The sequence below is a fragment of the Pristiophorus japonicus genome, chromosome 1 (assembly GCF_044704955.1).
Source record: "Pristiophorus japonicus isolate sPriJap1 chromosome 1, sPriJap1.hap1, whole genome shotgun sequence".
Taxonomy (NCBI): domain Eukaryota; kingdom Metazoa; phylum Chordata; class Chondrichthyes; family Pristiophoridae; genus Pristiophorus; species Pristiophorus japonicus.
The window spans coordinates 170,855,808-170,880,986 of record NC_091977.1 but is presented as its reverse complement, the minus strand read 5'-3'; the positions used below and the strand labels follow the sequence as shown (position 1 = coordinate 170,880,986).

General features: G+C 45.6%; 1 protein-coding gene across 1 annotated transcript in view; it reads right to left on the bottom strand.

Moving 5' to 3' along the window:
- kiaa0825 (KIAA0825 ortholog) overlaps window positions 1-25,179 on the bottom strand; it is a 769,133-nt gene that overhangs the window by 546,702 nt on the left and 197,252 nt on the right. The window contains exons 10-11 of the mRNA XM_070884909.1: window positions 17,560-17,750; window positions 7,744-7,926 (exon numbers count right to left, since the gene is read on the bottom strand). Of these exons, the coding sequence (XP_070741010.1) occupies window positions 7,744-7,926; window positions 17,560-17,750 (374 nt within the window). The remainder of the gene's footprint in view (window positions 1-7,743; window positions 7,927-17,559; window positions 17,751-25,179) is intronic.

Sequence of the window (25,179 nt, the reverse complement as noted above, 5' to 3'; positions counted from 1 at the left end):
ATGTTGGAGTAGTCAAGTCTAGAGGTAACAAAGACATAGATAAGGGTTTCAGCAGCAGAAGAACTGAGGCAGGGGCAGAGGCAGACAATGTTACGGAGATGGAAATAGGCTGTTTTAGTTAAGCAGCAGATATGTGGCTGGAAGCTCATTTTAGGATCAAATATGGCATCTAGGTTGCGAACAGTGTGGTTTAGCCTCAGATAGATGCTAGGGAGAGGGATGGAGTCAGTGGCTAGTGAATGCAGTTTGTGGCGCAGACCAAAGACAATGGCTTCAGTCTTCCCAATATTTAATTGGGAGAAAATTTCTGCTCATCCAGTACTAGATGTCATACAAGCAGTCTGACAATTTAGAGACTGTGGAGGGGTCGAGAGAAGTGGTGGAGAGGTAGAGCTGGGTGTCGTCAGCGTACATGTGGAAACTGACTCCGTGTTTTTGGGTGATATCGTCAAGGGGCAGCATAGAGATGAGAAATAGGAGGGGGCCAAGGATAGATCCTTGGGGGACACCAGAGGTAACGATGCGGGAGTGGAAAGAAAAGCCATTGCAGGAGATTTTCGGGCAGCCCATGTCCTAACACTAAAGCTGTTATGTCTGTAACACTCTTATGAATGACTCCACAAGGTCTAGTCTGTACTTGAGCTGTTGTGACCTTAATCCCATTTATTGTAACTCCAGAGTGAGGCATAAGCATGGTGGGCAGCCTTTATACTGGGCCCTGTACACCTATCAGGTGACCCTCAGGTCTCCCACCGCAGTGCCCTCTGGTGGCACACCTTATGTGACTATACAGTTAGTATACAAGGTCTACATACATGACATCACTTCCCCCCAAGTCTTTAATGCAAATTGACTCATACATTGACGGTGACCTGGGCTTTGCTCTTTCTGGTTGACCATTGTGGGGTCGCTTCTAGTTTGGGTGGGTTGGTAGTGGGATTTGTTGCCAGTGGAGGTCCCCGTAGTTTCTGGTTGTGAGTCCATGACTACTCCATTCTCCCCCCCACATAGAGATCAGACTGTTACATGCAAGTTGCATTCAAGTTCATCACATGGTTTTTATATTTACATCTTGGTACATTTGTTGGGTGGATTACAGTTGCGCTTCTTTTTGTGTGGTACATTTACATGATCAGTACAAGTATATCAGTACAGGTCACAAGAACAGTCTAGTTCCAGCACGGCCGGATGAGATCCGGGTCATCTGGTGGTGGCGCAGCGCCCCTGCTAGTGGGTCTATGGGCAAGGTGAGCTCATTTTGCTTGAGTTGCTGGAGCTCAGGATTCTTGCCATTACTCCTAGTGTCGGGCAGGCTCAAAGATAGCTGATGTGTCTGTGACCTCCCTGTCCTTTTTGTTTGCGCAGTATCGCTGCTGCTCCCTGGGAAGCAGTCTGAGTGAGTGAGCGTTTCGTCTAAGTGACGGTGGGGCTGCCTCGTCTTGTCTAGCAGTTTGCAGGGGACTGCTGACTCGCTTTCCTTGAGGGCACCGTTGTGAGCAATCTCTACTTTGGGATCCTGGCTGGTCCAGGTCCCATTGGGAGGAGCCGTTGCGGGTGACCCTTCACTCTTGGGCATCGCCGTGGTGGTGAGTGGGTTTGTGGGCTGCGCCGTTTCCACCCGGTTGGTGGGCGACGGTAGTCGACTGTGAGCATAGGCACAGTTTACTGTTTCTGGCCCGTGGCTGTTCATGCCATCGGGTGCCTGCAATGTTAAACCGATCTGAGGCAGGGTATCGCTACTGGTGCCTCTGCTCTCCGGGGATCGTTTACTCTGCGGCTTGTCTACTTCTGTCAGCTGTGGGGACACTTTATGATTCATCGTTCTGGTCCCGGGGACGCAGGCTACAGCATTGGGTAGCCCGCTGGACCTGTAAACGACCCTTAGGTGTTCGCCCGCTACATTGGCTGATTGCAATTTGCACCCGACATCGCTCAACAACATTTTGCTTGTTACAGCTGGACTTTTACATTGGTTACCAATTTCAAGCAGTTCATTCAAAAATGGCAGGTTGCTGGCCTCCTTTAAAATGGCCTTACTACTTTTACCCCAATCGTCTTCCTTGCGTGGAACCACGTGTCGCTGCTCCATTAGCGCGGTTTGGACGCCACCTTTTCCCTGTCCATGATGTCGACTGCCGCGATCTTCTTTCCCAGGGATTCTGCCACTGAAGCTGGGAAGGTACCCTCGGATCCAATCTTCCTCCCCAGGAGTCCTGCCACTGAAACCGGGAAGGTGCATTCGGGTCATCTCGGCCGGATAATCGTCACGCAGTAGTGATAAGCGGTCTGTGCCTCGGGGGCTGCACGGATCTGCTCTTTGGTGCCTGATACAACCGAAGGTGGGGGCTTGCTCTGCCTCTGAGCACGGGGGACATCGATCGCTGGAGGGATGAAGTCTTCCCAGTTCCAATGAATCTTCCCCCTCCATCTTCTTCCAAGTAGCGTTGGTCCATCACCTGAAACAATCCACAATGGTAAATTGTGCACCGTGCCATCATGGGATACACTTACATCCGCACTACCAACAACTGATATCAGTTCCTTGGTGTAGGTGCACAGCTTTGCCTGAACCAGGACCAGCTTGGGTCGTTCAGCTTGATCGTTCCATAACCTCTCAAAGGCTTCCTGGCTCATTACTGACTGACTCGCCCGTGTCCACTTCCATGAAGACTGGAACGCCATTTATCTCGACTTCCATTATCATTGGAGAACAATCTGTGGTATATACTCCACACACTTCGTCCTAGGACTGAGTTGCCTCTCTAGCCATCTCCTCGTAATCCGCGCTGGATTCACAGCCATCTGCTGACTCCTCTTCCATGTGGTGAGTCACAACTCTTTTGCACATTTGCTGAAGGTGGACCTTTGTGCTGCAGCCTTTGCCCACATATTCTCTGAACTGACACTGATGAGCCCTGTGATTACCTCCGCGATGCCAGCATGGTGCTACTCGACTTGCGTCTGCACCCCTCGGCGGACTCGGGGGCCTGTACGCTCTGCCCTGAGCAGATTCACGTTCAACAGTTCTGCCTGTGAAAGATGCCATTCTATTTACAGTACTTGCCGGGTTTGAGTCCTAAGAGTAAGTCATCATCTGCTTGGAGCTGCAGCTTGAGGTCATGAACGCCTGGCTGATGCTGATGGCCTTCTGCAGAGTGACGGTGATTTCGGCAGACAGTAGCCTGTGAAGAAGGGCCTCATGACCTCATGACCGTGCCAATTACGAAGACATCCTGCAACGCATCGGCGAGGGATGCGCCAAATTCACATGGTCCTGCCAGCCTCCTGAGGTCGGCAGCATACTTCGCGATTTCCCCCTTGTCCACTCTACCAGTTACATTTTCAAATAATTCTAGATTTCTCAAGCAGGAATTCCCTTTCATAAATCAAAGCTGACTTGGGCCAATCCCGTCACTGCTTTCCAAATGTGCTGCTATTTCATCTTTAATAATTGATTCCAATATTTTCCCCACTATGATGTCAGGCAAACCGGTCTATAATTACCCGTTTTCTCTCTCCCTCCTTTCTTAAAAAGTGTTGTTACATTAGCTACCCTCCAGTCCATAGGAACCGATCCAGAGTTGATAGACTGTTGGAAAATGATCACCAATGCATCCACTACTTCTAGGGCTACTTCCTGAAGTACTCTGGGATGCAGACTATCAGGCCCCCGGGGATTTATCGGCCTTCAATCCCATCAATTTCCCCAACACTATTTCCCGCCTAATAAGGATTTCCTTCAGTTCCTCCTTCTCACTAGATCCTCGGTCCCCTAGTATTTCCAGAAGGTTATTTGTGTCTTCCTTCATGAAGATAGAATCAAAGTACTTGTTTAACTGGTTCGCCATTTCTTTGCTCCCCATTATAAATTCACCTGAATCTGACTGCAAGGGACCTACATTTGTTTTCACTAATTTTTTTCTTTTCACATATCTGTAGAAGCTTTTGCAGTCAGTTTTTCTGTTCCCAGCAAGCTTCCTCTCATACTCTATTTTCCCCCTCCTAATTAAACCCTTTGTCCTCCTCTGCTGTGTTACAAAATTCTCCCAGTCCTCAGGTTTGCTGCTTTTTCTGGCCAATTTATATGCCTCTTCCTTGGATTTAACACTATCCTTAATTTCCCTTGTTAGCCACGGTTGAGCAACCTTCCACTTTTAATTTTTATTCCAGACAGGGATGTACAATTGTTGAAGTTCATCCATGTGATCTTTAAATGTTTGCCATTGCCTATCCACCGTCAACCCTTTAAGTATCACTCGCCAGTCTATTCTAGCCAATTCAAGTCTCATACCATCGAAGTTACCTTTCCTTAAGTTCAGGAACCTAGTCTCTGAATTAATTGTGTCACTCTCCATCTTAATAAAGAATTCAACTATATTATGGTCACTCTTCCCCAAGGGGCCTTGCTCAACAAGATTGCTAATTAGTCCTTTCTCATTATACATCACCCAGTCTAGGATGGCTAGCCCTGTAGTTGGTTCCTCGACATATTGGTCTAGAAAACCATCCCTAATACACTCCAGGAAATCCTCCTCCACTGCATTGCTACCAGTTTGGTTAGCCCAATCAATATGTAGATTAAAGTCGCTCATGATAACTGCTGTACCTTTATTGCACCTTTATTGCATCGGGTGCCTGAGGATGGAGGAAAGATGGTGCCCAAACCACGAGGTGATGCGCTGAAGAAAAAGATGGCGGCGGCCAGACAACGAGGTGCAGCGCTGATGGAGCAACATGTGGCACCAAACGGGGAAGAGGATTGGGGTAAAGAAAGCAAGGCTCTCTTAAAGGAGGCCTGCAACCCACCACACTTAAAGGGACAGTTCCACACTCTCAATCAATGTAAGAGCAACTATGAGTTAGATGTAAAATGCGCAATTGATGATCGAATTGGGTACATGCAATAGGCAAAGAAAAGTCTCAATGTAATAGTGAGTTAGATGTAAAATGTGTAATTGATAATCAGCGCTGTGTACACGCAATAAACAAAGAAAAGTCGCGCGATCGCGATCGGAGCTGCAGGTTATTTACTGAGTAATGAAATGTTGTGCGATGTAGGATTTCAACAGCATACAGTCAATGCAGCGGGCAGACACCCATCGGGAGCACACAGGTCCAGCGAGCTACCCAATGCACTAGCCTGCGTCCCTGGGACCAGAGCTGTGCACCATGGAGTGTGGCCACAAGCAGCCAATACGTACAAGCCGCAGAGCAAGTGATCTCAGGATGGCAACAGCACCGGTATCGATACCCTGCCCCTGATCGGCTCCAACTCTCAGGCACCCGATGGCACCAACCGCCACGAGCCCGAAAGAGCAAACTGCATTAAGGCGCAGCCTCCAGACCCTATCGCCACCAAGGCTACACCCTGGAACGAAGGGCCACCCGCAACGGTTCTCCCAAATGGGACCGGGACCAACCAGTATCCCAAACCAAATAACGCCCAGGCAAGCGAGTCAGCAGTTCCCTGTGCACTGCCAGACGATTGCTCCTCAGGGAGCAGCAGCGACCCAGGGCGCAAGGAAAGGACAGGGAGGTCACAGGCATCTGTGAACCTGCCCGACGCTAGGAGCAACGGCAAAGGCCCCGAGAGCAGGCAACTTGAGTAACCGGGTTCCCACTGCCAGCACTGGGCACCGCGCCGCCACCAGACTACCTGGATACCATTCAGCGGTTATAGCACTAGTTTGTCCTCACACACCAGTACTGATTCCAAATATATATCAAGTATGTACCTCACCAGTCAAATGTACTTGCCTCACAACTGTACCACAAATATAATGATGTAAATGCAAACTTTTTTTTCTGGACTTGAATGTATATGAATGTAATGAGCTACCGGCATAATCTTTATGTCGGGGGGTGGCGGGGGGGGCGGGGGGCGGCAGAGACTGGAGTGATCATGGACGTACAAACAGAAACCACCTGCACCTCCATTGCCAATGAAACAAGACCTACTCACCCAAGATGGAAACGATCCTCCAAGGGTCAACCAGATAGAGCTAAGCCCAGAGTACAGTCAATGCATGAAGGCGATTTGCACTAAAGGCTTGGGGAGAGTGAGGTCATGTACCTACATGGTTACTGCTTGTACTATTACAAGGTGTGTCACAGGGGGCACCTCAGTGGGAGACTTGTAGATTACCTGTAGAGGTGTGCCTGGCCTAGTATAAAAGGCATGCCACCAAGTGTGATCCTCACTCTGGAGTTATCAATAAAGGACTAAGGTCACTACAGTTCAAATACAACATATTGTCTGGTGGAGTCATTATCAGAGCATCTAAAGACATACCAAGCATCTAAAGATATAACACTCTGGCCCCAATCCTCTCCCCTCTCTGGCCCTCCCGCAATGCACCGGCACCAATCCACACTCCCCCCCCACCCCCCCAGTCCCCGATGCTCTTGCCTCAATCCTCTCCCCCCGCCCCGGCCCGCCCGCAATGCACCGGCACCAATCCATGTTTTTCCCCCCCACCCCCGATGCCCCGGCCTTAATCCTCTCCCCGCAATGCACCGGCACCAATTTATACTTCCCTCCCGCCACCCTGACACTTTGGCTCCGATTCTCTCTTGCCCTCTCCCAAAGCTCTGGCCCTGATACTTCCTCCCCGCCCCCCCCACCAGATCCTCCTGCCCTGATGCTTCCTTCCCCCCATAATCTTCCTTTGGCCCCTAAGCACCTGCTGGCCTCCACCCAATCGCTCCCTCCTCTCTGTGGCCTAATGCCGCAAGCCTACCTGCCCACAGCCAGCCAGCCTTTTCATCTGACTGCCTGCGGGTGGGAGTAATTCATTTTGAATTTGTCAGAGTATTTTGTAATGGTTTCTGTGAATATATCTCTACACTACCATTGGAACCAGTGAAAAGCGGCTTGCTGGAATGGTGTTGAAATGGTAATCAGACCCTGCTGTTAAATTCGGCCTCCTAGTCCCACTGCTCCCAACTCGCCTCCCGATTAAATTCCAACTTGCATGTTGGAAATAGCTTCAATACGTTTCCTCTGCACAGGTCTTCTCTTCCCTACGAGATGTGGGGCTTCAGTTCTGCTGCATTCTGTAATTTGCATTGTTTATCTGAGCTTTCACTGAATGAAAAGTCTCAACCAAGAATTTACAAACATCCCTCTGCGCATGCTACAGTGATAAACTACATCTCTCAAAATGTATACGTCACTAATTGTGGTCGACAAAACCCCCATTAACAGCCATTTTCTCCTCAGTCTAATGTAGTATTAGACAGATAGGATAGAGCTAAGAGCTAACAGGAAATTGTGGTATAATCTTTGCGTGGCCAGTTTTTCTCAATCATAAAAAGTTCTGGGGCTTCAACAAAGATCCCAATTCTGTTCAGACAAACATTATTTTCCTACCACATACAATTTTTTTTTTCCACATACAAGATTCTAATTGGAAATCAGATCCAAGGGGGAAAAATTCTCTCAGTACAATCGCCATCACAGCATCACAGGTTGTTGCAGCCCTGGTGATACTAAACAAGGTAACCGCTAATTTTCTTCAAATTCATTGATGCATATTGTAAAATTTTGAGTCACACTCCAAGCTGTGCTCTGCTATCCAGCTCAGAATATGACCACACTGAATATCACAATCGCACTCTCGAACTCTGAATACCCATGAGAAATTCCACAGGTCACCTAATTAATCATAATTTATTTTATATCGAACTGTTAGTTTTGCAATTAACCAATAATTTTTGCAATTACGTAATTAATTCACTTACTCATATAGTTTGTCTAGAGGAGATGTTAAAACAGCAAGCGTAGCAAGAAGTGCATTGCAATGGTTATGAATGGTAAAGATCCATCGAGACATATCCTCCGAAGGCTGAAGCAATTCTTGAGTTGAACGGCAAACCGACCACAAAAGTTTCTCAGTGCACAGAAGTATGGTGGTAATGTCAATTCTGTTGATGAATGTACACACTTTAAATTGATAGTATGTTAAAATACTTCAACATCTACTTAACACATTATCACATCAAGAGGATACTACCTTCCAAAGAACCCATTAAAATATTGCTTTGTTTAAAAAAATCATTATCATCTAATTACCATTTGATGCACCCACATATACGTCAATTATTTTACAGATGTAGTCAAAAAGGAACAATTGCTTCAGCTACAATTCAGTGTTTCAACCTTTGGTTACACCAAATCAAAAAGTGTAGAAATTTTATTTTTTTCCCCTTCTGTATTCTCTTTCCCAATACGTACCACTTCACATTTACAAACAATGAAGTGTATTTGGTACATATCATTCACTTCCCAAACCTGCTTATCTCTCTCCTGCATTCTTCCTTACAATTTGCCATGTCCTTTAATTTGGTATAGTCAACAAACTTTAATATTATTTAATATTATATTTAAATCATATAGCGAAGTCCCAAAACGGATCCCTGGTGCAAGCCAGTTGTTACATTTTGCCAGTCTAAAAAAAACAAAAGACGCAGATCAGATATGTCATGATAATGTAGAAAGGAAGCTTCAGATTCTTGGGTCATTGGGAGGAATTCTGGAGCAAGGATAAGCTATTTAGAAGAGAGGAACCGAACGTTGCTTCCACTTGCAAAAAATTTAAATTTGGCAGTTGGAGAAGGTTTAGAAGAGTAAAAGGAGAGGCAAACAGAGCAGACCAAAACTAAAAGGAAATGAAAGCTAAACTAGAAAAGATACAGAGGCACATATTATAAGACAGACGAGAGATGATAGCTAACAGGTAGAGTACAAACAGTGATACACAAAATAATTATTAAAGACACAATTTCAACCAAGGAAAGGCAAGTTTTTATTGATAGTGGTGCTCAGATAGAGGCTGAGTTAATAAATAATAACAAATCTGTTAGCATAATGGAAGTACATGATAATTAACCAATGTTATCAATGAGCTATCCATCAGTACCCCTTGATCCCTCTCCTGTATTGTACCCTGTAGTCTACCACAATTCATCTTCCATTTTTTATCCCATTTTCTCAGTCTCATCACCAAATTAAACACCAGTTAGACCACAGCTAGAGTACTGCGTACAGTTCTGGTCAAGACATTACAGGAAAATTGTGACTGCACTAGAGGGTACAGAGGAGATGTATAAGGATGCTGCCAGGATTGGAGAAGTTTAACTGTGAGGAAAGATTGGATAGGCTGGGGTAGTTTTCTTTGGAATAGAGGAGGCTGATGGGCGATTTAATTGAGGTGTATAAAATTATGAGGGGCCTAGATAGAATGGCTATTTTCCTTAGCAGAGAGGTCAATAACCAGGGGGCATAGATTTAAAGTAATTGGTAGGATTAGAGGGGAGTTGAGGAGAACTTTTTTCACCCAAGGAGTGGTGGGGGTCTGGAACTCACTGCCTGAAAGGATAGTAGAGGCAGAAACCCTCATCGCATTTAAAAAGTACTTGGATACGCACTTGAAGTGCCGTAACCTACAAGGCTACGGACCAAGAGCTAGAAAGTGGGATTAGGCTGGATAGCTCTTTTTCAGCCGGCAGAGACAGGATGAGCTGAATGGACTCCTTTTATGCCGTAAATTTCTATGTTTTTATACACCATCCTGAATTGGACATAGATCACCATTCCTTCATCGTTGCTGGGTCAAAATCCTGGATCTGGAACTCATTACTTAACAGCATTGTGTGAGGGCTTCAGCAAATGGATTGCAGTGGTAAAAGAGGAAGGTCCACCACCACTTTCTCAAGGGCAACAATAGACAATAAATGCCAGCCTTACCAATGATCCCCGCATCCCCACAATGAATTTTTTAAAAACGAGGATGAAATTTGAGTTCAATTTAGAAAGGTTTGTAATAACAACAGAGCTGCAACAATTGCAACTTCAACTTGTTTTTATTTGTTCCTGGGATGTGGGCATTGCTGGCAAGGCCAGCATATATTGCCCATCCCTAATTACCCTTGAGAAGGCGGTGTGAGCCGTCTTCTTGAACCGCTGTACTCTGTGTGGTAAAGGTACATAGTGCTGTTAGGGAGGGAGTTCCAGGAATTTGACTCAACGACAATGAAGGAACGGCGATATATTTCCAAGTCAGGATGGTGTATGACTTGGAGGGGAATGTGGAGGAGATGGTGTTCCCATGCACCTGCTGCCCTTGTCCTTCTTGGTGGTAGACGTCGTGTGTTTGGAAGGTGCTGTTGAAGAAGACTTGGCGAGTTGCTGCAATGTATCTTGTACATGGAACACACTGCAGCCACTGTGTGCCGATGGTGGAGGCAGTGAATGTTTAATGTGGTGAATTGGGTGCCAATCAAGCGGGCTGCTTTGTCCTGGATAGTGTGGAGCTTCTTGAGTGTTTTTGGAACTGCACTCATCCATGCAAGTGGAGAGTATTTCATCAAACTTCTGACTTGTGCCTTGTAGATGGTGGAAAGGCTTTGGGGAGTCAGGAGGTGAGACACTCGCCACAGAATACCCAACCTCTGACCTGCTCTTGTAGCCACAGTATTTACGTGGCCAGTCCAGTTAAATTTCTGGTCAATGGTGACCCCCAGAATGTTGATGTTGGGAGATTTGGCGATGGTAATGCCGTTGAATGTCAAGGGAAGATGGTGAGATACTCTCTTGTTGAAGTTAGTCATTGCCTGGCACTTATATGGCGCGAATGTTACTTCTTGGAACTTATCAGCCCAAGCCTGAATGTCGTCCAGGTCTTGCTGCATCCAGACATAGACTGCTTCATTGTCTGAGGAGTTGCGAATGGAACTGAACACTATGCAATCGTCAACGAACATCCCCACTTCTGACGTTATGATGGAGGGAAGGTCATTGATGAAGCAGCTGAAGATGGTTGGACCTAGGCCACTGTCCTGAGGAACTCCTGCAGTGATGTCCTGGGGCTGAGATGATTGAGCTCCAACAACCACAACCATCTCTCTTTGTGTTAGGTCTGACTCCAGACAGTTTTTCCCTGAATCCCATTGACTTCAATTTTACTAGGGCTCCTTGATGCCAGACTCGGTCAAATGCTGCCTTGATGACAAGGGCAGTCACTCTCACCTCATCTCTCGAATTCAGCTCTTTCGTCCATGTTTAGACCAAGGCTATAAAAAGGTCTGGAGCTGAGTGGTCCTGGCGGAACCCAAACTGAGCATCGGTGAGAAGGTTATTGTTGAGTAAATGCTGCTTGATAGCACTGTCGAAAACACATTCCATCACTTCGCTGATGATTGAGAGTAGACTGATGGAACGATAATTGGCAGGATTAGAGTTTCCTGCTTTTTGTGGGCAGGACGTACCTGAGCAGATTTTCACATTGTCAGGTAGATGCCAGTGTTGTAGCAATACTGGAGGGCAGTGTTGTGCGATGGGGGCAGATTGGTAAAGAACCTTTGTCTTTCAGATGTTTAATGTAAAGCCCAGTTTCTCATACACTTCAGTGAAGGAATCAACGATGGTTTGGAGTTCCGCCTCCGAGTGTGCACAAACACAAGCGTTGTCTGCATACTGTAATTCAATGACAGAGGTTGGAACAACCTTGATTCTGGACTGGAGGCGATGGAGATTGAACAATTTCCCATTTGTCCTGTAGATTAGCTCCACTCTGGCAGGGAGCTTATTAAAGGTGAGATGAAGTATTGCCGCGAGAAAGATTGAGAAGAGCATTGGTGCGATGACACAGCCTTGCTTGAATTTTTTGAGGATGTAACTAGTAGAGTGGACAAGAGAGAACCAGTGGATGTGGTGTATTTGGACTTTCAAAAGGCTTTTGACAAGGTCCCACACAAGAGATTAGTGTGCAAAATTAAAGCACATGGTATTGGGGGTAATGTACTGACGTGGATAGAGAACTGGTTGGCAGACAGGAAGCAGAGAGTCGGAATAAACGGGTCCTTTTCAGAATGGCAGGCAGCAACTAATGGAGCGCCGCAGGGTTCAGTGCTGGGACTCCAGCTCTTTACAATATACATAAATGATTTAGATGAAGGAATTGAATGTAATATCTCCAAGTTTGCAGATGACACTAAGCTGGATGGCGGTGTGAGCTGTGAGGAGGATGCTCAGAAGCTGCAGGGTGACTTGGGCAGGTGAGGTGAGTGGGCAAATGCATGGCAGATTCATTATAATGTGGATAAATGTGAGGTTATCCACTTTGGTGGCAAAAACAGGAAGACAAAATATTATCTGAATGGTGACAGATTAGGAAAAGGGGCGGTGCAACGAGACCTGGGTGTCATGATACATCAGTCATTGAAGTTTGGCATGCAGGTACAGCAGGCGGTGAAGAAGGCAAATGGCATGTTGGCCTTCATAGCTAGAGGATTTGCGTATAGGAGCAGGGAGGTCTTACTGCAGTTGTACAGAGCCTTGGTGAGACCACACCTGGAATATTGTGTTCAGTTTTGGTCTCCTAATCTGAGGAAAGACGTTCTTGCTATTGAGGGAGTACAGCGAAGGTTCACCAGATTGCTTCCCGGGATGGCAGGACTGACATATGACGAAAGACTGGATCAACTGGGCTTGTATCCACTGGAGTTTAGAAGAATGAGAGGGGATCTCATAGAAACATATAAAATTCTGACAGGCTAGAGGCAGGAAGAATGTTCCCGTTGCTGGGGAGTTCCAGAACCAGGGGTCACAGTCTAAGAATAAGGGGTAAGCCATTTAGGACCAAGATGAGGAGAAACTTCTTCAGTCAGAGAGTGGTTAACCTGTGGAATTCTCTACCGCAGAAAGTTGTTAAGGCCAGTTCGTTAAGATATATTCAAAAGCGAGTTAGATATGGCCCTTACGGCCAAAGGCATTAAGGAGTATGGAGAGAAAGCAGGAAAAGGGTACTGAGGTTGAATGATCAATCATGATCTTACTGAATGGCGGTGCGGGCTCGAAGGGCCGAATGGCCTGCTCCTGCACCTAATTTCTATGTTTCTATGTTTCTATAACTCTGGTCTGCACTTGTATTGGACATGTGGTGGATCCGTTAGTAAGGATCACGGCTTGCATGTTATCATGAAGCAGGCGGAAGATGGTGATGAATTTTTGAGGACATACGAATTTGAGAAGGATACTCCATAATCCCTGTCGCTTGACAGAGTCGAAGGCCTTTGTGTGGTCAAAAAAGCCATGTACAGAGGTTGATGTTGCTCCCTACGATTTTCTTGGACTTGTCGTGCGATGAAAAATCACGTCCGTTGTGCCTCTTAGTGAGCAGAATCTGCACTCTGACTCTCGGAAGAGAGCTTCTGCCACAGGGAGGAGACAATTGAGGAGGATTCTTGCGATGATTTTCCCTGTGGCAGAAAACAGGGAAACTCCTCTGTAATTATCGCAATCGGACTTGTCTCCTTTCTTGAAGATGGTCACGATTACGGCGTCTCTGAAATCTCCTGGTCTGCTCTCCTCCTTCCAGATAAGGGAGATGAGGTCATGGATTCGTGCCAAGAGTGCTTCTCTGCTATGCTATAGTACTTCAGCGGGGATTCCATCTGCTCCGGAAGCCTTGTTGTTTTTCAGCTGTCAGGTGGCCTTTTCAATCTCATGCCAGGCTGGGATTGTGCCGAGATAGTGGTGGATAGCATGCTGTGGGATGAAGTCAAGGACACTCACGTCGAAGACAGAGTCTTGGTTGAGGAGATCTTCGAAGTGCCCCTTCTAGCCCGATTATCAAGATCCATGACGGGACTTTGGACAGCATGGACCACTTTCCATACCTTGGGAGCCTTTTGTCAGCGAGGGCGGACAACAATGATGAAATCCATCACCACCTTCAGTGCCAATGCAGCTTTCGGCCACCTGACATAATGAGTGTTTGAAGACCAAGATCTCAAACCCGGTACCAAGCTCATGATCTACAGAACACCAGTGATACCCGCCCTCCTGTATGTTTCAGAGACATGGACAACATACAGTAGGCACCTTAAAGCACTGAAGAAGTACCACCATCGCTGCCTCCGCAAATCTATTGGCAGGATAGGCGTATGAACGTCAGTGTTCTTTCTCAGGCCAACATTCCCAGCATCGAGGCATTGATCATGCTCAATGGACGGGCCACATTGTCTGCATGCCTGACACAAGACTCCCGAAACAAGCATTCTACTCTGAGCTCTGTCACGGCAAGCAATTTCCAGGAGGGCAGAGAAAATGCTTCAAGGACGTCCTCAAAGCCTCCTTGAAAAAATGTAACATCCTCATCAACTCTTGGGAATCCCTGGCTCAAGACTGCTCAAATTGGAGGAGAAGCATTCGAGAAGGCGCCGAATACTTTGAGTTTCTTCATCGGTAGCACGCAGAAGCCAAATACAAACAGAGGAAGGTGCGTACGACAAGCCAAGTACCCCACCCACCCGTCCCTTCAACCACCACCTTCCCCACCTGTGGCAAAGTCTGTGGATCCCACAAAGGGCTCATTCATCACCTTAGGACCCATAATATTGATGTGGAAGCAAGTCATCCTCGACTCCAGGGGACTGCCTAAGAAGAAGTTATACGGGAACAGATTGGCTAGAGGCGCGGCTAGTTCTGGAGCACAAATCTTCATCATAACAGCCAGGATATTGTCGGAGCCCATAGCCTTCGCTGTATCCAGTGCGCTCAGCCGTTTCTTGATATCACATGGTGTGAATCAAATTGGCTGAAGACTGGCTTCTGTGATGGTGGAAACTCAGGAGGAAGCCAAGGTGGATCATCCACTCGGCACTTTTGGCTGAAGATGGTTGCAAACACTTCAGTTTTGTCTTTTGCATTGACGTTCTGGGCTCCGCCATCATTGAGAATGGGGATGTTCATGGAGTCTCCTCCTCCCATTAGTTTAATTGTCCACGACCATTCACGATTGGATGTGGCAGGACTGCAGAGCTTTAATCTGATCTGTTGGCTGTGAGGTCACTTAGCTCTGTCTATAACATGCTGCTTCCGTTGTTTAGCATGTATGTAGTCCTGTGTTGCAACTTCCCCACTTTGGCACCTCATTTGATGCATATGCGATAGGTGAGGACGAGGTCAAATAGGTTATTCCCTCGTGTTGGTTCTCTCATCACCTACTGCAGGTCCAGTCTGGCAGCTATGTCCTTAAGGACTGAGCCAGCTCAGTCAGTAGTGGTGCTACCGAGGCACTCTTGGTGATCGACATTGATGTCCCCCACCCAGAGTTCATTCTGTGCCCTTGCTACCCTCAGTGCTTCCTCCAAGTGATGTTCAACATGGAGTAGTACTGATTCATCGGCTGAGGGAGGGCAGTCGGTGATAATAAGCAGGCGGTTTCCTTGCCCATGTTTGACCTGAAGCCATGAGACTTCATGGGGTCCAGAGTCATTGTTGAGGACTCGCAACTGTATATCACTGTGCCACCACCTCTGGTGGGTCTGTCCTGCTGGTGGGGCAGGACATACCCAGGGATGGTGACGGAGGAGTTGTAATGCTGGAGGAAGGGACAGGGAGTGGCAAGGCTATGGAGGGATTTAAATACAGGGCTGAGAATTTAAAGTTTGAGGCCCTTTGAATTATTGCCCACAAACAACCTCCCTTCCTTTCCAAGGTTCTCAAACAAATCACTGCCACCCAATTCCTCATCCATCTCTCCCTGTTTGATTATCCCAATCTGGTTTCTATTTGTCTCATAGCACCAACACTGCCCTGGTCAAAAATCCTCAAGAACATGATCCTGGCAATTACGTCAGGATCATGCCTGCTGATGATTGCTGCCACTGGATTATGGTAGATCAGTGGAAAATCAAACAATCTGTATTCTGTCACAAGGACCTAAGCCACAAAGTGCACATCTTGAGTACCTACCAAAGGCCAGAAAGTCTGATGCAGTCTTGCATTTCCAAGGTGGAAAGGTGCCTGCATTCGTCCCATCGGTTCCTTTTATAATCCTGGGAACTACAAGCAAATCTACAAGCTGAGATTTGTAGTTGGTAAAACATTAGAGAACATTCTGAAAAAGGGGGAAATGAAAGAAAAAAAAGAGAAGCTTGTTGATAATATGAAACAGGGGAGTGGACTGAGACTGGAAATAGCAGAAACAAGCAGATCAAATGTATGGTGTCTGAATAAAATGGAGGATGAGCAGTTATTGTTTAATTTTGTGATGAGACTGAGGAAGTGGGATAAAAATTGAGAGATGAATTGTAGTAGACTACAGGATACAATACAGGAGAGGGATCAAGGGGTACTGATGGATAGCTCATTGATAACATCAGTAACAACAGTGAAGAAGGCAAAAATGGTGTACAGCCTCAGGGATAGAAAGTTAGTCCCAGCAGATGATAATGAAATTGTATAGAACACTGGTTTTGCTTCATCTGTAGTACCATGTACAATTTTGGTCACTACTCTGATGACATCCTGGCTTTGGAAAGGGTACAGCGGAAAGCAACTAAACTAATATTAGAGTTAGGCACCTGAGCTATGAGGAGAGACCAGAGAAACTTGGAATGTTCACACTGGGGGAAAAACTTTCAAAATTTTCAAGATTCTAAATGATTGGATAAACTGTACTCTAATAAATTGTTTGACAAGACCACAAACTATAACCAGGGATCCAGTTACAAACTCTGAAAACAGCAAGTAAACAGACAGTTGAGATTTAACGACTCACACAGAGGTTAGTGAATGTGTGATACATACCAGGGAGACAGTGGAGGCAGAAAGTGCTAGTAAATTCAGTATAGCATTGAATAGATTTTTGGAGAATAAAGCTATTGAGGGGTATAAGAGTTTGGGCTGGATTTTCGGTTGTCTATAGCCTCAGTTAGCACTCAGAGGGGGCGGTATTGCGAGCGTTAAAGCTTAGCTTCCGGGCGCACAGCTTTTTGTGCTCTGCCAGAAAATTCTTTAGAGGTTTAGCAGGGGCACCAGGCTGCTGACGATCACTCCAATCATGACGTCAGTCTTGGTGCAACGTCCATGCTTGCACCCAGCTCGCTAAATTAGGTGCGACCGCCTCATTTAGCGCCTGCCAAAAACAACGTCTGGAAAAATAGTCAGTATGGGCTTGCAGAATCGTTAACTGATGGCTACTTAAAGGGATGAGGAAGCGCTTCTCTAGAAGGTCACAGTCAGTGCAACGTTTACACAGTGTGTGAGCCTCCAAGTTTGCAGCGGCAGACAAACATAACAGTACAGCTTGAAAAAAAAAGTGATTTGGAAAACTTTAATGGTTGCGTTACTATGCCGCTTTAAGACTTGGCTTTTCCCAGGATCTGAATCAGAGTTCGGCACATGCGCAATGGGTCAATTAAATTTAGCACCGGTGGATTCCTTAGAGCCCCCCGTCCCAGGTCAAGTGTGTAACAGCTGATTTTGCACCACCTTCAGCTCTTCACCCAATTCCGATATATTTCTCGGCGCAAGCCTTTTCAAGGTGCTAAAATTACCGCTCCGCCTGGGTTTCCGCCCCAATTGAGGCGCGACAGAAATTCTACCCCATACAGTTTAAGCTAGTATTTTTTTTAATTTTGGGATAGACCAGATGAACTGCAATAGTCTTTTCCAACCCTGTGTATTCTGATGTTTTGCATAAAAATAGATAATGTATTTTAAATTTACTTCATACAAACTCATTTTTCGTAATACTTAATTTAGCTTACCTTATCTGTGCGGTTCTGTTATACGTAGGACAAGACTGAGAGTATCTGCATGTCAGAATGGTTAAGGATTCACTCAACACCTCAGCTAGGAGCTCCTGGGCTAACCTAGAGGGCAGCACACTCCAGAGATCATAACGGAGAGCACAGCAGTGGTAATGCCACATCTGAATGGAAAAAGAGCATCTCTCACCCTGTCAAATTAATCAGTGAACAATAGTATAAGCTACAGTTTACAAAATGTTATTCTATTTTCAATAAATCTGTAATTGATTCAATGTGAAAAGGAAATAACTGAAACTGTGTGCAGTATATGAACCACAGGACTGAGAGGAACAAAGAGCATACAGACAAGATTTAATATACATCAGTGATCACAAGAAACATGTTTTCTACAATTAAAAACAGAAAATTGTTAGACAGATTCAAAAAACGAATACATTTTAGTTACATTTTTAATTACTAAATTACTGACTGGTTTAATGGCAATCAATGAAACTAAGTCATTCATAGTTGCTTTTAACTATGTAAGTGAAAGAAAGAACTAACTTGCATTATATAACGCCTTTCATAACCTCAGGTGACCTCATAGTTAGTCTTCCTGTGAGAGTAGATAGAGAATGTTGGCAGGCTATTTGATCGTGGTGGTGTGTTGCAGCCAAAGCTAACCCTTTCTTCACCAATTTTTCATAATTGTACGTTTCATCAGAGCAGAGACAGAGATCAGTGCGTAGTGATCAAATGGGCAACTCCACCTCGTTATGTCTCACTTAGCCCAGGGGTAAGGCAAGTGTCTTGGTTAAGATTAGCAAACTCAGCACAGAAAAGGGCTTGAATCTGGTTCCACCTGGTATGTATGGCTCAGACCATTAGAGGGAACAACTTGCGGTGGCCCGGCCCAGAAATTGGCGCGGTCCCGGCCTGCAAGACCATCAGCAGACTGGGGCCATTAGAAGGAGCAACATGCGGCGGCATACCACTCCAGGAAGCAACGCAGGAGGGCGACGGCTGCGAAGAGGGCGACTGGATTGGACGTCACCATAACGGATTGGAGCGTGGGCAGGTACAGCGGGAGCGGCGAGGTCGGGACACAGGAGCGGTGAGGTCGGAGCGCAGGAGCGGTGAGGTTGGGGCGAAGGAGCGGCAAGAGTTCGTAGAGGGATGTGATCAGGGCCCAGGAGAGGCATGAGTTACGGGGCCCAGAAGCGGCGATGGCCCAGGGGCAGCACGGGCCAGCCCACACTATGATATGTGTGCGCACAAAGTCCGTGCAGCAGAGCTGGTCTCCAGTTGTCTTAGTTAATCCTTGCCGCTGGACCAAGACCACACGTTAAAAAAAACTACACGTTAAAAAAAACTACGCACAGGCATCTTCCACTCTTCAAGATGTAGTTCGGGACCTGGAATATCAGGTCCTTCATTGAAACACTTGTGAACTTATCCATTTTTGGCATGGAAGCAAGTCATCCTCGATACGAGGGACTGCCAATAATCATCCCGAAACAATTTACAGCCAAAGAAATATTTTTGAAATGTAATCATTGTTGCCATGTAGGGAAGCATTCAATTTCCCACAAGGCAGGATCCCACAACAGGCAATGAGATAAATGACCAGATAATATGCTTTTAGTAATGCTTGTTGAGGGATAAATACTGTCAGAACACTGGGAGAAATCACAATCCTCTTCTTCGAATAGTGCCATGGGATCTTTTAATGTCTCATCTGAAAGAGAGAACCAATAGCAGGAACGGCAGCATCGTAGTTATTGTCATTAAACCTGCTATTAAGGGTGGCACTGCTGTTGCTTGCCAAACTGACCTCTACCTTGCAGAGGCTGAATGGCAGCTCTCTGACACGTCTTTCCCCCTGGAAAAAGACACGACAATAAAGCCATTGTTTCCAAGACCGTCACTGACCTCATCTCCTCTGGAGATCTTCCCTCCACAGCCGCCAACCTAAAAGTCCTCCAACCCAGCACAGCCTACTTCTACCTCGTTCCCAAGATTCACAAACAGGACTGCCCAACATTTCAGTCTGTTCTTGCCCCACGTAACTGATTTCTTCCTATCTCGACTCTATTTGTTCTCCCCTTGTCCAGTCTCTTCCCACCTACATCTGCGGCTCTTCCGACGCCCTCCGACACTTTAAGTTTCCAATTTCCTGGCCTAACTGTCTCCTTTTCAACAGGGACATCCAATCCCTCTACACCTCCATCCCCCACCTGGACAGCCTGAGGATGCTCCGCTTCTCCCTTGAACAGTGGCACAAACAATCCCCATCCACAACTACCCTCCTCCGCCTGGCTGAACCTGTTCTCACATTGAACAATTTTTCCTTTGACTCCACTCACTTCCTGCAAATAAAAGGTGTTGCTATGGGAACCTACATGGGTCCTTGCTCTGCCTGCCTCTTGTGGGATATGTGGGACATTCTTTGTTCCAGCCCTACTCAGGTTCCCTCCCTCACCTTTTTCTGGTACACTGATGGCTGTATCGGTGCTGTTTCGTGTTCTCATCCTGAACTGGAATATTTCTTTTCTTTCTTTATTTCATTCACTTTGCTTCCAATTTCCTCACCTTCACATGGTCCATTTCCAACTGTTCGCTTCCCTTCCTTGACTTCTCTGTCTCCATTTCTGGGGACAGGCTATCGACCAACATCCATTATAACTCCACTGACTCCCACAGCTACCTTGACTACACTTCTTCCCACTCCGCTTCCTGTAAGGACTCTTCCATTCTCCCAGTTTCTCCGTCTCTGTCACATCTGTTCTGACAATGCCACTTTCCATACTAGTGCTTCCAATACGTCTTCCTTTTTCCTCAACTGAAGATTCCCCTCTACCGTAATTGACAGGGCCCTCGATCATGTCCGTTCCATTACCCGCACTTCTGCTCTCACTCCTTCTCCTACCTCCCAGAACCATGCTAGGGTTCCCCTTGTCCTCACCTTCCATCTGATCAGCCTCCACATTCAACGGATCATCTTCCACCATTTCTGCTACCTCCAGCATGATCCCACCACCAAACACATCTTCCCCTCCCCTCCCCTTTCAGCAATCTGAAGGGACCGTTCCCTCCGCGACACCTTTCTAACGGCACCTTCCCATGCAATCATAGGAGATGCAACACTTGCCCTTTTACCTCTCCACTTCCCACCATCTAGGGCCACAAATATTCTTTCCAGATGAAATTTACTCGTACAGGGTACTTCTTGCAATTTCGTATACTTTATTCGCCACTCACGATGCGGTCTCCTCTACATTGGGGAGACCAAACACAGTTTGGGTGACCGCTTTGCGGAATGCCTCTGTTCAGTCCAAAAGCGTGACCCCCAGCTTCTGGTCACCATCACTTTAATTATCCACTGAAATACAACTCTAACCTCTCTGTCCTCGGCCTCTTACAATGTTCCAACGAAGCTCAACGTAAGCTCGAGGATTAGCCACTTTACAGCCTTATGGACTCAACGTTGAATACAACAATTTCAGATCATAACTTCGGCCCCATTTTTTCCAGACTGCAGCCGCTGTTGAATCTACTATTTCCATTTACACCTTTTCTAGACCCATCTTTTGTTTCTTTACTTGTCCCATTACCATCTCCTTTTCCTTTGTACCGTCATACCTTTTGTCTTTTAATCTTTCCTTCCTTCCACTCTATCACAGACCTTCCCTTTGGTTCTTTCCTCCAGCCCCATCTTTTCGTGCTTCTGCACCTACTTTAGAAACATAGAAACATAGAAAATAGGTGCAGGAGCAGGCCATTCAGCCCTTCTAGCCTGCACCGCCATTCAATGAGTTCATGGCTGAACATGAAACTTCAGTACCCCCTTCCTGCTTTTTCGCCATAACCCTTGATCCCCCGAGTAGTAAGGACTTCATCTAACTCCCTTTTGAATATATTTAGTGAATTGGCCTCAACTACTTTCTGTGGTAGAGAATTCCACAGGTTCGCCACTCTCTGGGTGAAGAAGTTTCTCCTCATCTCGGTCCTAAATGGCTTACCCCTTATCCTCAGACTGTGACCCCTGGTTCTGGACTTCCCCAACATTGGGAACATTCTTTCTGCATCTAACCTGTCTAAACCCGTCAGAATTTTAAACGTTTCTATGAGGTCCCCTCTCATTCTTCTGAACTCCAGTGAATACAAGCCCAGTTGATCCAATCTTTCTTGATAGGTCAGTCCCGCCATCCCGGGAATCAGTCTGGTGAACCTTCGCTGCACTCCCTCAATAGCAAGAATGTCCTTCCTCAAGTTAGGAGACCAAAACTGTACACAATACTCCAGGTGTGGCCTCACCAAGGCCCTGTACAACTGTAGCAACACCTCCCTGCCCCTGTATTCAAATCCCCTCGCTATGAAGGCCAACATGCCATTTGCTTTCTTAACCGCCTGCTGTACCTGCATGCTAACCTTCAATGACTGATGTACCATGACACCCAGGTCTCGTTGCACCTTCCCTTTTCCTAATCTGTCACCATTCAGATAATAGTCTGTCTCTCTGTTTTTACCACCAAAGTGGATAACCTCACATTTATCCACATTATACTTCATCTGCCATGCATTTGCCCACTCACCTAACCTATCCAAGTCACTCTGCAGCCTAATAGCATCCTCCTCGCAGCTCACACAGCCACCCAACTTAGTATCATCCGCAAATTTGGAGATACTGCATTTAATCCCCTCGTCTAAATCATTAATGTACAATGTAAACAGCTGGGGCGCCAGCACAGAACCTTGCGGCACTAAACCTGTTATATCTCTAACAGTTTTCAGTTCTGGCGAAAGGTCATCGACTTGAAACGTTAACTCCGTTTCTCTTTACACAGATGCTGCCTAGTCTGCTGAGTATTTCCAGCATTTTCTGTTTTTGTTTCAGATTTCAAGCATCAGCAATATTTTGCTTTTGTAATGTGATAATGATAATCTATTTTCGTGATGTTGGTGGAGAAATAAGTACTGGCCAGGACACCGGAGAGAACTCCTCTGCTCTTCTTTGAAAGAGTGCCATGGGATCTGAGAGGGACCTCGGTTTAATGCCTCATCCGGAGGAAGGTACCTCTGACAGTGCAGCATTCCCTCAGCTCTAAAGGCCTATTTCCTTTATGCAAAACTGAGATGGGTAGTGTTAATGGCTCTCTCCTGCCTAATCCAAAGAAATTCTGCACAAGAATTTTGTATAAATGGTGATTTTATAAATTTGAAAAACTGTCAGGTAGATTCAAAAGTAATTGTCAGTCATACATACACATAACTGAGAAAATCACAGACTGGCCCAGAAATTGTGGCTGGAGGCTTCCTGCGGGCAGATGCCTCAGACTAAATTTTTTTTTAACAAAAGTACCTGGTGGTCCCAGAGGAATGTCGACTTGCAGTCCGAGGCCTTAATTTGCAGTCCAGTGTATGGGCCCACGTATTCCAGGAGCTTATGCGTAGCCTGGGATCACGTGGGCCGTACCAACAAATTAAAATGGAGTATCCCCATTCACAGTAACGCTGATCTCCTTTTGCATGGATATCACCATTTCTGTGAATGGGGATAGCCCAAAAATACATAAACATTTTAAATAAATAAGAAAAACACTTAACATACTTAAAATTAAATTAAATTGAATTTAATTAAATGTTTCAGCCAAAAAATTTTTTTTGACATTTTTTAAATATGTTTTAATAGGGATAAAAATAAACTTATCTTAATGGACAGGGTTTTTTTTACTATAATCAATATTGTTAACATTTTATTTTTCTATCTTTTAAAACTCTTACACTGGTAAAAGCAGGCGTAAAAGTTTGAAGGACATTCGTTGGGCAAGAGTTGGGCAAATAGCTCAAATTTCTGCCTGCGACTGTCCTTCTCCCGGGGATGCGTGTGATCTGTCAAAAGACATTTTGACAGTTCGCAAGTGTCGGTTTTCGGCACATGCACATCGCACGCCGAGAGCCGGCACTTGCAGGGTCGCTTCGGGCGCATGTGCACATCGTACACACTCGGAGAGGCCGCAATTTACAGCCTACTATGTTTTTGTTTGAATGTGGTTTTACTCCTTCCCCCAGCCTGAGCCAACTGAAACAAAACTTCACAACATTTGTATCCAGTTAGGCTGTGAATGTAATTTTGAATGCAGCTAATTTTTTAATTCCCTTAGTCTTGCATAAGGTGGCCACTACCAGGCAAAAATGTTTCCTTCTTGTCACATTAATCCCCTCCCTCTTTAGGCTAGTAGAATTGCCATCAACTGTCCTGGGCACTTCCTTCCACTGACCTGCTACAGCCCTTAGCCTGCTGAAGTAGCACTTCAACATCAGAATCCACAATGAGAGAGAGATGGCTCAGTGTCATCAGTTGACCGCTCCAAAATTTGGACAGCAATCAAAATTATTTAGAGGATGACTAGCCCTTTAGTTGCAGGCCTTTAAATCTTGCAGCAGCATGCTCTTTCCGACCTGCAAATGGAAGAGTCCTCAATCAGAGGTATTTACAATGCCTGGAGCTTGTTCAAATTGTTCAAATTGTTCAAATTAATCTGAGCCCAGAAATTAAGTGAAATCAGTCAGGAGCCATTCCCACCCTGCCATGCTTCTGGATGAGATCTTACCCCAGTGGAAAATCCGGGCTACGCTTCCTTATGCCTTAGAGATGCTCACTGACTTAAGGCTTAAACAATTTACCAATTAATTATAGACTGATACATATTTGTATTGATATACATGTTTATTGATACCAGTATGAAATTTGATTAACCCAAAAATTAATACAGACTACAAACGTTATGCATAAAATGTATTTCCAGGTATTAAACCAACAGGAAGCATTTTGGTATAGTCAAATCCAATCCTCTATCTTGTACTGCTTTGAATTACCAGGCCACAACAAAGCAGAAGGTACACAGACTTTTTTTTAGAACTGAACTGAAAATTATAGAAGTTCAATTATGTTTCTTTTTAAGGCACAATAGTCTTATTGGTCATTAGCTGAATGTGGCACTGTACTGAGGGAAGGGTGTGGTACAGTGAACGGTGTGGTTAGATAATGATACACTGCACAAATGTTTTCCTTTTTGTTCGTTGCTACCACTAGTGGAAATAACATGAGTTTGAAGTTGGACAAATTTCTAGCACCAATGTTTCCCTGGACCAAGAAAGCCACAATTACATCCTGAAGTTTATTCCTCAACAAGAGGGCTTTCTATGCAACAGGGAACTGTTTAAAAAAAAACAAAAGCCTGGACATTATCCTGTGCAATATGATCGTGAAAACCCATTATTCATTTAAATGATAATTTACAGATTAATTTCCAAGCTATACTTAGTGCATGGACTATATCATTATTTGATGCTCCGCAACACCATCCTGCCCCAGCAACACCATCCTGCCCCAGCAACAGCTAAGAAAATAGCTGCTACAATATTTACTTTGAGCTTGGTGAACTGCAGCCTAATTATCTATCCCCTTGCTTCCCATTGCAAAGATACGATTAGTCAGTCAGGAATGGGAAATAAGCAGAAGTCTCATTCCACTGGAACACCACCTACATTGCGCCTCAACACAGTTTCTGATGGGTGAGACTAGTTGCAGTGAAAGCCTCAAATAGGAGGGTGCTCATTTGAAAACTATTTCAG